Genomic DNA, 13,216 nt, shown 5'->3' on the forward strand with positions numbered 1-13,216 from the left:
GGTCCCCTCCTTTGCCCCCTCCTCTGGGCTCCTGGCTCTTTCTGCAGCCTTTCTACTGCTACTCCTTAGCTCCTTTTTACTGCCGTCTTTCAGCCACACCCCTGATCTTCTGGTAGGAAAGATCTCCCACCTAGCCTTCTCGGACAAGGGTGAAAAATCTCAGAGTTCCCATGAGCAAGTTGAATACGTTAAAGATCCCTTAGTGGTCTAAAATCGATAAGAGTAGGCTTCGGCCTTCAAAATTTCCTACAGACTGAAAAATGTTTAACTCTTTCCAGACGTATCACGGATATATCAGCGCGAGTCCACACCCCTGCCGTACGTATTGCCGATATCGGAAAAGATGGGGTGCCTCACTTTTGTTTCGTTCTAACATGATCTGTCATTCATAAGATAGCAATGCCAATGAAAATTTAATTTTTCCCTTTAGGCCTTTTCTATTTGTTACCTAAGAAATAATTTTCTATTCTAAGAGAATTGGTTCATAAATAAAAAAGTTATTGGGTTGTAAAGGTTGGCAAAATATGGATGACCCACATATAGGAAAATACTTCTAAACAGAGGACCACGCATTAGCAGATTCTGTAAAACAATCGACGATATCTCAGTAATTAACTGGAGTGTAAGAAAGAAACTTGGCAACCCGAAGTGTATTTGGGTGGAGAAATCATTTCTGTCGTCAGAATTTACAAACCATTTCGTAGTTATTTTGTTATAATTAAAATTTTGGTGTACATATTACGATTTTGCGAAAAAGGGGTGTCGGGATGAGAACATTTAGTAGCAAGAACCATGGAAAAAAATTTTTTTGCTTTAAAGCCAACAAAACAATGTGCATATGATAGCCTTATCTCTGCTGAGTAACACAGTTTTTTAATTTTGACAATTCGTTCATAAATTTAAAAAAGATGATTTTTTAAAGGAATTTTTTTGGGGGGTGACTCTCATATAAGGAAAAAATCCCAAAACACGGTCCACATTTTTGGGTGTTTTGAGGCATTTTTTATTTAAAATTCCGTAGTAAACGGAATACATGAATGAAACTTGGCAGCCTTTTGTAGTTTTTCCTGCAGAACCTATGTATATCTATAAAGATATTTGATGTATCTGCAGTAGTTTTCAAAATATCAGGGGAAATGTGTACAAAAATTTATAGAAATTTTAGGCCAAGGACTTGGGGCAAACATTCAAACTCCTGCTACTTTTTATTTTTATTTTTACATATCTACGAAACTTGGCTATCTTTTGTATTTTTTCCTGCAGATTCCAAATCTGCTGTTATTTTTTGTTTGTTTGAAAGGCTCTTTTATCACTGTGAGCGAAAATGTTGAAAAGGTACCCTGGGTATGTTACTAAAATGGGATATCCATTAACTTTTCTTGCAATATTTTTTGTATAATTGTATAACATAACATACCAGGTGTGCTCTGTGTAACAGAAGATAAGAGAAAGTGTACTGACCATGTTGGGTTTATTTTAATTTTTTAAAATTTTGCTTGAACCTCCTTAGCATTTGAAATACACACAGAACGTGGTTATGGCTCCAGCTCGGTGTCCACAACGCTTTTTCTTGCAGAAGTTTACCAATCTCCGTACTGGTACAAAATTGATAGAAAATACTAGTAATAATACATAAAAAAGACCCCTCAGTCACCAATTCTTTAGATTTAATCTATATTTTGTTCCTTGCTAACGAGAAAGCAATTCTATGAATTTATGTAAGCTACTATACTATGTAGTATTATAATTCCTGTTCCTTGGCACGAAAACTGACGAGTCCACGTAGATCTAGGTCGGGGGAATAACAGGATCGAGAGAACCGTCAATATCGATCGATAACACAAGAATATGATCTCTCCTCCCCAATTTTTTTGTATGCAGAAAGTCTTTTTATCATATCCAAAGCGAATAAATTTCATGCAGGCATAAAGATAAAGCCTAAAAAGTGCTTTTTAGCTTTTGGAAAGCCGAACTGGTGAACATGGTTTCCCCGTCTCTCTCGCGCAGTAGACTTTCCCCGACCTGTTTCTTTATGACGTCATGGAATTTTTCACTCGTCGCCGGCTAGCCCAACCTACTCAGTGGAATGCCCGAATGCAGTCGAATTTGGGTGGTGTTTTGCAATGGTACGCAAAAAGTATGCCACATACATTAATGAAATTTGAAGACAATAAAGGAAAAAGGTTGTGAAAAAGAAATCCAAAATTCCACCAAATCTGGTGTAGCCGAGTGCTCAAACTTTGGACACAAACAGCACCATAACCAAATAACCTACGTGTTTTCTTTTTCGCATGTGACTAGTTTGACCTCTTTTCTCATTGGCTGCCAAGTTTCGCTTTCATTCTTTGAGAAACAAGCCCGTACGAGTGAATGAAAATAGGGCACCGTGAGAAAACGGGTCCTGTAAAACAAGCCCGCAGCGCCTAGATGGGAGTCCCCGATTTCGGTCACACTCATCGGCACTGCGTGGGCCTTGCTACATTTTATTTATAGCATCGTATTACAACATGGGATCTTTAAGAATATGTTGGCAGCGTGACTAAATAATGGCAAACCTTTCTTTGATAACTTTAGACCATGCCAACCTTAAAAATAAGTTAATTCAATCTATCATGCCGTACAATAAAAAATTATTTTCTCCTGTTCAGACACAAACACCCCGAGGTGAGATAAGCTCGCCTCGGAACACCCCCATTGCGATGTTACAGGGGAACAGAGAGATAAACAACCCGATGTGCGCGCCCGCCATTGCCCTATAAAATAGTAAAATAGATTTAGAGTGACCAATGATCATTGGTCACATACATTTGCCGCGAGAGTGAGGGGAAAATGGCCGGTCTCCGTGTGATGCCGCTTAGGATAGGGGGGTAGTCGTGCATTTATGATCGGGTCTAAACAACTACTTGACACAAAACGTTCAAATTTGAGCACACTATAGAGGAAAGATAGATCTCTTCCCTTCTTGACGTTGAAATTCAAGCTCCTTATAAATAGTTTTCGGTACACCCGATACAAAAGTGTTCCAGACATCAAAAGTATAATTTAAGAGTACGAACTTCAACGTCCCCATATCATTAGTTTGCCCTATTTTCTCATTGGTTGCTGAGTTTCATTCACATTGGTAAAGAAAGAGAGCAGACCCAGGTTGAAAAAGTTAGTCACCTATGCTACGACCCGGTCCAAAAATTCACCCGCAAACGGAGACTAAATTTTCGCTGAGCGGGAAAGCCTGATTGGCATTGCTATGTAAGAACTTATCATTGTTATTGAAAACTTAGAAAGGGTTTATGAAATGAAAACATCTAGTTTCACTTTGTCAAAGCGTCCGTTTGGCGAAAAACGGGTGAATTAATTCTTGCGGTCTTGCATCAACAAAACGATGTAATTGAACCCAGTAGAAATATCATAACTGAAACAAAATTTGGAATATTGCTTTCAAATAAAAAGCTGCGCATTCAGAAAGTCATGGATTATGCTCTCGGCCAGTATATGATAAGCTATACATTGATTTGCTTTCACTTGTTGGGTGAGTGTAATTTTTTCCATCAAAATTTATTTTTCTAATCACTCTTTCCCATTCTTACCCTTGTAAAGAATGCTTATGTTCAAAATTAATCTTTGTTTCATGTTGGAATGTATTCCTCATTCAATTTCATTCAAAATCAATTTGATATATATAAATATCATATTTCACCTAAAGTGATGGTTATGCTTATGAAGTTATTTTGTGCTCCACCTGTGTAGCCAAATCGAGCCACAAGTTAATTATGTCTGGACCCCAAAAAAACTACGTCCCGAAAGAGTTAATGTGTTCTCCGCACTCATATGACCTTATGCAGTTGTGAGCGCCATAAAACACTTTTTACCAAAAAAAAAAAAAAAAAAAGAAGTTGACCACAAATCGGGCACTTTCCCCATCTTTCAATATCAATGTTACATTCTTACACAACCTACCAAAAGAAAGGTAAAATGGGTATTTTTGTAGAACCACTCCCGTTTGGCGTCACATCCACTATCGAAAGTCAGCTCCTTCACCACTTTAATGCCGTAGGATGACGAATAAGTTCAGTTTTTTAAAAGTTAAGGCTTAGTTTTGGGCTTTTAAAAAAAATGTTTGTAGTAATTAGAGGGGAGTTTCAGGGGGTCTCCCCATGACAAGCGCGAGTACGTAATAACTGTAATGATGTGCCGTAACATCTAAAGTAACTATTTGCAAAGCTTTTCAAAGCCAAAATCGTATTCAGGGCCCTAAAAAAAACCTATACAGCAACAAAATAATACCCTTTAAGAGACGGGAGTGTTTCTATAAATTTTTATAAAATCACTCCCGTTTCGCGTCACATCCACTAGATCTACCAAAAGTCAGCTGCTTCATCACTTTAATGCCGTCAGATGACAAATAAGGTCAGTTTTTTGGGGGTAAGGCTTAGTTACAAGAAAAAAGAAGGAGGTAGCCTACAGTATTGGTGTTTGGGTTAAGGATGAAACAGGTTTTGACACGACAATATACAACTACACAACAACAGGCAACAGTAACTCAGTAACAGTAACATCCGAGTTCTTACTGCTACATTCAAAACTTTGGTATAGCATTTACTTTTACGAATTATCTGTTGCTTCTGTTGATCTTTCGTTTTACTGACTGGAAACAACAAATCAGTAACAGACGTCATAGTCCGCCTGAATCTTTCATCTACTTTTGTGAGTGTTGAATCCATTTTGTTAAAATTTGTCGTATCCACCATTCAGTCACGTGATGTAAACAGTCTGCCTTCCGTCAAATACCGTCAAAGAATGTACATAATAGTCGTTTAAATAGCACATCACTTCCGCGAAAAGGAGAAGAAAACTGCGAAATAGATTTTGTCCGAACTCGAATGAAACGACCAATGAAACGGATTGTGACATCCGCGAACTTTGAAAGCATAAACAGCGACGGATCCCAAACAGCGATATTATTGTATAGAGATCTACGATTTCATGAAAGGTAAAAACCTTATTTTTATGGTGTGAAAGAAGGAATGCAGTGGATGAAAGCGAGTTAAATTGGGTTCAGTATTTCAAATAGATTGCACTTTTATTTTTTCACGTGTACTTCGTGTTATCATTAGTAAATTAGGCTAAGACGCTAAGTTACCAAAGCTGATTGGTGGTTTTTAGATTTTAGAACTTGCAAAGTGATCAGAGGTGGCCATATTTTTAAGACAATGTCATAAAAAAAGGAGTCAAATCATTGGAGGTTTATTCAGAAACTGAGAAAGCTTCCACAATATATAATTCAGGCTGAACTACAATATATTATGATGTAGAAAGGCCTCCTCTATTCTCACCCGGAGTGAGAATGGCCACCTCTGTTCTCACCCGGAGTGAGAATAGTGCAGGCGAGTCTTGTGGCTATTCTCACCCGGTGCGCGTTCACCAAATTTTGCGTTCACCCTAAACCACAGAATTCTACACTGTGATAACAGAAAAATTGTAGACTTCTGTGCCGTGAGCAAACGTTCCATTACAACTGTAGCCTACTAAAAGCGTACAATTTTGTCTGTGGGCAGTGGAGAGAGAAAGAGAGAGAGGAGTAGCGCGAGAATTTCCTGGCAAAACAAAATGGCGACCCGCGTAGTTCGGCTCGATTCGAAAAGTTAAATAGCCGTAGCATCTTTGTAGACAACCAAATTAATTTACTTTTGTGTTTTAACATCATTTTTTAACTTTGTTTTGGTCAATTTGATCGTCCACACCGATAGACAGTATTCAGAAAGAGACAGAGAGAGAGAGAAGAGGGGAGGAGTTGATCTTGCGAGAACTTCCGGGCGGGTGAGAATAGCCACTTTCAGTGAGAATAGTGCAGGCGAGTCTTGTGGCTATTCTTACCCGGTGCGCGTTCACCAAATTTTGCGTTCACCCTAAACCACAGAATTCTACACTGATAACAGAAAAATTGTAGAATTCTGTGCCGTGAACAAACGTTCTATTACAACTGTAGCCTACTAAAAGCGTATGATTTTGTCTGTGGGCAGTGGAGAGAGAAAGAGAGAGAGGAGTAGCGCGAGAATTTCCGGGCAAAACAAAATGGTGACCCGCGTAGTTCGGCTCGATTCGAAAAGTTAAATAGCCGTAGCATCTTTGTAGACAACCAAATTAAATTTACTTTTGTGTTTTAACATCATTTTTTAACTTTGTTTTGGTCAATTTGATCGTCCACACCAATAGTCTCAATAGACAGTATTCAGAAAGAGACAGAGAGAGAGAGAAGAGGGGAGGAGTTGATCTTGCGAGAACTTCCGGGCGGGTGAGAATAGCCACTTTCAGTGAGAATAGTGCAGGCGAGTCTTGTGGCTATTCTTACCCGGTGCGCGTTCACCAAATTTTGCGTTCACCCTAAACCACAGAATTCTACACTGATAACAGAAAAATTGTAGAATTCTGTGCCGTGAACAAACGTTCTATTACAACTGTAGCCTACTAAAAGCGTATGATTTTGTCTGTGGGCAGTGGAGAGAGAAAGAGAGAGAGGAGTAGCGCGAGAATTTCCGGGCAAAACAAAATGGTGACCCGCGTAGTTCGGCTCGATTCGAAAAGTTAAATAGCCGTAGCATCTTTGTAGACAACCAAATTAAATTTACTTTTGTGTTTTAACATCATTTTTTAACTTTGTTTTGGTCAATTTGATCGTCCACACCAATAGACAGTATTCAGAAAGAGACAGAGAGAGAGAGAAGAGGGGAGGAGTTGATCTTGCGAGAACTTCCGGGCGGGTGAGAATAGCCACTTTCATGTAGAAATGAGGGCTACTAGATCTAGATCTAATCTTATCTAGTACTGGCGTTTCAAATAGCATGGGAGCTATATTCAGAATGCGGCGTTTCAAATCAAATAGCTCGGGGGAGCTATTCAGAAAGTGGCTTTACAAATAGCACAGGAGCTACTATTCAGAACGCAGCATTGCAAATAGCGCCTGCCAAAAAATTATGGCAGTTTAGCCCTCAAGAAAAAAAATTAATACATCTGTGTTTAAGTGCTTAAGAAAAAATTTACTGAATACACTGAAGATGGACTTATCTAGATCAAAAACCTATCAGTAGAGCTGGGTTTTCTTAAAATTTTAGAATTGCGAGCAAGCTGCTCGCTCCAAGTGAAACTTTACGAGTAGGCTTGAGTTCTTGCAGGCTGTGACGTCAGCACCATGTGACCTCAGTGACATCACATACTGTTTCGCGCCAAAGGCCGACAGTGTTACTGTTCCTTCTTTTTCTTTTGACTTTTTTTCCCCTCCACCCCTTTAAAATTAAAAAGAAGCCTCCCTCTCCCTCCCTCTCTCTCTCTCTCTCTCTCTCACTCCCCACCCCACACACTCACACATAAAACAGAAGTACTTAAGTTAAGAAATTAGGAAAGTCGAGCGTTCAACAAATGCATTGGCAGGTCGTGCATAACACACTCTAAAGTCCAAAACCAATCATAGTCTGATATGAGCAGCCAAAATCACATGTGCCACTACAGCCCGATCGTGTTAGCCTAGATTAAAAACTAGCTCTACCGACTGCGGGGGTTAGAAGTAGACACCCAAACCATTTGCTTTTGGCGCTTACTACTCACATAGTACATTACAACGTGTTGCCTCCATTGACTGGCAACACTTCCTGTGTTTCCCATTCATAAATTAATGCATTAACCCTCCGCTCGTCTCACGCGCCGTCACCGAGTGCTCACCCTGCCCACAGCCATCCCCAGTAGACAGACCGACACCCCTTAGCCCCCACCCCCTTTCAATCACGCAGCATCTCAATGGCTGAACGACAGGCTAGCCTACCTAACACTAGGCCACCCTATAACCTTTCACCCTAGGCTTAGAGACTCCCATCTATTCATGAATAGCACCATCAATGACCTATGAACTGAGTTGAAGCTAAAGGCCTAGATATAGGATAATAAGAACAACTCTGAATCGATTCACTGAGTTGCCTCCGCACCATATGGTATCAACTCCTGAATCGATTCACTGAGTTGCGAGTAGACATGATCGCATCCACTGCATTAAATATAGTGTCAACTCCTGAATCGATTCACTGAGTTGCGAGTGGACGTGATCGCATCCACCGCACTAAATATAGTGTCAACTTCTGATTCGATTCAATGAGTTGCGAGCAGCAAGTGAGTTGCTCTGAGGTGAATCTCCGGTGTTGCCGCTCGCTGCTCACTGACAGGCTTTTCACTTGCAAACTACTGCTTCTCATAGAAAGGCTGGTTGTATTTGGTCTTGGCATCATAAACTGCCGTGGGCTCATTACATTTTAACAATTAAGATTGAGATTCATAGTAGAAATTCTTTGCTGCAACTCTGAATCACTGAATTGCACTGAGTTGAACTGAGTTGCTCAAGTGAGTTGGGAGTTGCGAGCAGTGAACGGAATTGATATCGGGATCCAGCTCTACCAATCAGGCATGAATGAAATTCGTACTTTCCGACATAGGATCATTCCGACATTGCATAGATAGGCCTACTTTTTTTTTTCACCGTCAGGCCAATGTTTTTATTCTCACATTTTCCTGTAGGAAGTGGTTGTTCTCTGTCTTGCTATTCTCACCCCTCCCTTGTTTTAAATTTAATGGCACAAGAACTAAAACCCTTGCAAATCTATTGTTTTCAAGTAAATATCGATCCTAATTGCCGAAACATCTAGATCTAGATCTAATCATTGTGAAATGCAGAGGGGCATGCCCCCCTGAAAACCCAGGTCAGGAGGGGGGGGGGGGAGGAGGGGGGTGGGCTGAAACCCACCATGTTGTTAAAATCAACTCAAATATTAGAACTACTATTTTCAAATATCAATAACTCAATAACTATTGATTCGCAGCAAAAATGTAGGCCATATATATATTCATTTTCAGCATGCAAAATATTAGATCTACTAGAAAAGAAAGTATAAAACGTGAACATGAGACGGGTGCATGATGAGTAAAAAAAACCTTTTGTATTCTTTTACTTTCTCTCCCGTCTCATACACTTGGCTACCAGTTGTCCTTTTTCTACTATATTGATTGGCCACACGTGAATCAACTTCATTTCCATTGCAAATGAAGTTTTTTAAATGTTTGATTGTTCTTAATTCAGAGCTATATTATATATAATAATAATATCACACTCTATGCCTAACCGCGTAATAATTTGCATGCTTTGGATCAATCGGGGGGGGGGGGGGGGGGGAGGGGTTCTGTGGGGCCTGCTCCCCGTGGGATAAAAAAAGATCTTGGGGGTTACAGGGGGGCATGCACCCCTGTCTTTACCTATAATTTGATATTTTACAGTAAAAGGTAAATGGAAATTTTCTTGAAAATAGTTGATTTGTGACAATTTTGGCAGCTTTGTGTTATCTGCAGCAAACAATACTACTGCAGTTTGACCCCCGAAGCTGTTCATCTGTGTGCAGGAGTGAAAGTAAAAATTTTCCCCATCTCTTCTTATTTTCGTATGACTTCACTCCCTCTACGGCAACAACCCTCCCCCTAGATTTGTAGACCAGTCCTGGCACTAACCTCATCATAATGCTCCAGCGATGAAGTTACCAGAATACAGTAGAACATGACTATAGAGGCCACCGCTGCAGCAGGACCTTATTGGAATCCCCTTTTTTTGTCTCTATCAAACTCAATTAACTGTGCTAGGGTCGGTGTAAGGAAAGGCCCGAACTTGGATACACAGATACCAGGAGAGATCAAGCGAGCTCTAGCGTAGGGGTGGGGGGTGTAGATAGACTCCAAACAGGCAGTCAGCGATGCAGTGTTGTGATTAACCAGTCCTGTGATGAGTGAAGTGGGGCGGAGAGATGCGGGTGAGCCACTCCAAAAGTGATACCGGTAGTGCCATAGCCTTAGGCCTAGGCTAGGCCTATTTAAAAAGACAGTAAAAGAAAGAGGAGAACGAGTAGTGTGTTATTTTTCGGCAATAACAATTCCCCTTTGCATTCCTATAGCGGGAACATGCCTACAGCGGGATTTTTGCTCTGGAGCTAAAAGTCCCGATATAGCAAAAGATCAAATCAAATCTTAAAAATCACAGTGTCTTTCTTCAATGGCTGACAAAGAAAGAACAAGTGAAATCTGGCCTGGAAGAAGACTTAGAAGTAGAGAAGTAGAAGCACGGCGCAAATCAGATGGGTCATGTGACTACATAAAATCTGGGCGTGTCTATATGCGCGTGCACCAATTTAACCCTTTTTTCTGGAAGAAGACTTAGAAGTAGAAGCGCGGCGCAAATCAGACGGGTCACGTGACTACGTAAAATCTGGCCATGTCTATATGCGCGTGCACCAATTTAAACAATTTTTTTTAGAACTCACGCTATTGGGTGCACCAGTACGCATGCGATTGTTTGTGTGCAAGACATACTTTACTATGCACGCAAATCCGTTAATTTCACTCTTCTTTTGCCCTTCAGAATTATGTTTCCCCTTTTCTGTCGGGGGCCTAAATCACTAAATGTGCTCAGACGAGATGATGAGAATTGATAAATAACCTGAGTCTTCACTCTTGTAAACCTTAGTCTTGATATAAGACGTTTAGAGACTCCATGCAGCCTGTACAACTGTTTAATTTTCAGAATTTTTGAATTCCTCCGATTTTCTGCTGAAAAAAAATGCCTCAGAAGAACAGAACACATGAGGTTGCATAGCAACATAATGGAATGTAACTCTGGGTGACTTTCCTTCAAGTCGCTCAATAGTAGCCTTTCTTGTAGATTCAATGTCCCTTCTTCCAGTTCAGTACGACTGTCCAAACCTAACACCGTGCTTGCCCATAGACTCAGCCGTAAAATCTCGTGGTCTTGGTCTCGTCTCGTGGGCTAGCCTACAAAAAAAAACACTGATTGGGAATAGGCAAATAAATTCTACTTATTCCCAACCATATATTAAGCATGATCACATCTCTGTTTCTCGTTAGGCTACTTTAACTTTAATTTACTGACGATGATGAATAGGCTATTTTATTAAATTAATATACCCACAATTATTAATTATTGTTCTTGACTTTTATATAGTGAAATCCCCGTTATCGGGCACTCCTCAAGATAAAAAAATTGAAGGAAACAGCATTTTTTCTCTTGTTTGGCAATTTTTATAAGTTTTTCTGTTTTGCTTCAGGCTGGAAGTTTTCTGACTTTCCGTAGTACCAGAAGCTTGCCCATGCTCATAAATTTCATGTGTATATTCTCTTCATTCACATATATCTCCTACTTTCTTTCTCTGCAAGATCATACTACACCATTAACTAGCTTAAATAAATGTTTAGCTCCTGTGCTTTTAGTTAAAACCTTATTGACCATCATTCTCAGATTCTGTGAGGTGAAGAGCGAAGTATTTTTTTTTCTTTTATAAACTTGACTGTCATGGTGACACTCAAATGGCTAGTCTATTCACTCTTTAAATATGTTTCTTGGATTGACCTTGAGAAAGGGGGGGAGGGGGTGCAAGAAGTAAACTCTTAGTCAAACCCTCAGTACTTTAGACTTGGGGATACAAAAAGCCAGTCACAGAAAATTGAAGAAACAAATTATGTAGTTTGTTTTTACCTATGATGCATGTGTGTACATTCATGTGGAAAATACTTTTTTTTAAATAGTTTATGTTTGCAAATTCTTTGTCAACTTGTGTTGTGCTCATGTTTGTATTATATAAATAGAAAACCACTTTGCTGTGTTGTATCTCTAAACATGAATTTTAGTTCTTCTGGGGCTTTTTTTGTCCACAGATGCATATCTGATCAATAGCAATCTTCATTTGTCACGACTTGGTGGTTATATCTGTTCGTTGAGCAGACGTGAAATAGACTTCTTCAATGGAATTTCAAGTGTTCCACGATGTGCTATCGAACAAGGAAAATGGTGTGGCAGGGACAAAGAATAAGGTTAGTAAATGAAATATTATATATGTGATTGTAAATACTTTTCGCCCCTGTTAATTAATACAATTTAGTTCAATATTGGGGAGGGCTGATTCAGTGCTGCCTGTTAGGGCCATTCTGGGCTGAGGTGAATGCAGCATCCCAGCATACAGTTGGAAGGAACTCGATTAAAAAAACCTCCACTCTCAGGCGTGTCAAAGTCACATATTTTGCATGCAATGGGGAAGAGACTAACCACCACACTACAGAGACAGATGTTCAGTGTGTAGCGGTTGGGTATTTTTTGTTTTCCACATGACTTTTGTTAGATCAAAATTATCTTTAGAACTTTAGCAAGTTCATTGAATATTAAATCAATTTGTAGGCAAAAGAAGTTGGTCTGTGTCTGTCCCATTTCCAAAGATATTACTGTTTCATTTCTGTCTTCTTTCACATTCCACACACATTTTATGTGTTTAATTTGTGTGTGAGAGAGCATTTGTGTATGGGTGGTGTGCAATCACATGTTTGTGTTGTGAAACACCAAAGCGATGTGCCAGCGTCTGGACAATAATGATTCACTTCTTTTCTCCTCAGGTTATTCCAAATCAAGAAACCAACAGCTACCCAGCCCGCACTCCCCTTCAGGATGTGAGGAACAAAAGAATAAAGGATGTCTTATCTGGAACTAGTGAGGTTCAGAAGAGTGACCACAGGTAATTGACCCTGTTTCTGGTATTGGTGTTTATTCAACTTTTGGCTCGAAATCTGATAATATAAAGATTTGTGTGGGTGGTTGGCGGGTGCTCTGGTGTGGCTTGCTCCTTCTTTCCTATCAAATATCTATCGTCCTTATCTCCCCCTCCTTCTTTTTTATGTTAGTTACTCTCTTGTATCACCTCTAATCTTCTGGCGCTCATATGACCTTATGCTGTTGCGAGTGCCGAAAAAAACTCTACTAAAACACAAAGATTTGGCACGTTGGGGAAAGTATTGCTGTAACTTACAATCCACTGGTCTAGTATCCTTGGGGGGGGGGGGGGGGGGGGGGGGGGGGCCGATAAAAAAATCCTCTCTTATGATGTTTCTGAAAGGTTGAGATATAAATTATCACTTTGTAGCCCAATGCTTTGAATTCAACTGTCCCATGATTTCTCTTTGTTGTGTTTTGTATTATTAATCTGGTTCATTGTTATTGTTTCTCTGTCTGCCATTTATATCAACAAAAGGCGGTCTTTAGTTTTTGTGTATATCCTTACCTTCTGGATAAAAAGTAAACTGTCATGTTTTGTGCTTTAAATGGCAGGACAATATAAAAAAATATTAAAAATAGCCAGAT

At 39.8% G+C, this 13,216-nt stretch overlaps 2 protein-coding genes across 3 annotated transcripts in view; one reads left to right on the plus strand and one right to left on the minus strand.

The window, feature by feature from the left end:
• LOC101852556 (transmembrane protein 17B) overlaps nucleotides 1–4,775 on the minus strand; it is a 17,530-nt gene extending 12,755 nt beyond the window's left edge. Inside the window, exon 1 of the mRNA XM_005102598.3 lies at nucleotides 4,598–4,775. Coding sequence (XP_005102655.1) covers nucleotides 4,598–4,745 — 148 coding nt within the window. The 5' untranslated portion in view covers nucleotides 4,746–4,775. The remainder of the gene's footprint in view (nucleotides 1–4,597) is intronic.
• A 122-nt stretch (nucleotides 4,776–4,897) lies between these two features.
• The window catches only part of LOC101852780 (early endosome antigen 1), a 39,099-nt gene continuing 30,780 nt past the window's right edge, over nucleotides 4,898–13,216 (plus strand). For both annotated transcript variants that reach the window (XM_013084963.1, XM_013084964.1), the window contains exons 1-3: nucleotides 4,898–4,987; nucleotides 11,746–11,901; nucleotides 12,475–12,593. In XM_013084963.1, the coding sequence (XP_012940417.1) occupies nucleotides 11,833–11,901; nucleotides 12,475–12,593 (188 nt within the window). In that variant the 5' untranslated portion in view covers nucleotides 4,898–4,987; nucleotides 11,746–11,832. The remainder of the gene's footprint in view (nucleotides 4,988–11,745; nucleotides 11,902–12,474; nucleotides 12,594–13,216) is intronic.

The sequence above is a fragment of the Aplysia californica genome, unplaced genomic scaffold, assembly GCF_000002075.1.
Source record: "Aplysia californica isolate F4 #8 unplaced genomic scaffold, AplCal3.0 scaffold00332, whole genome shotgun sequence".
Taxonomy (NCBI): domain Eukaryota; kingdom Metazoa; phylum Mollusca; class Gastropoda; order Aplysiida; family Aplysiidae; genus Aplysia; species Aplysia californica.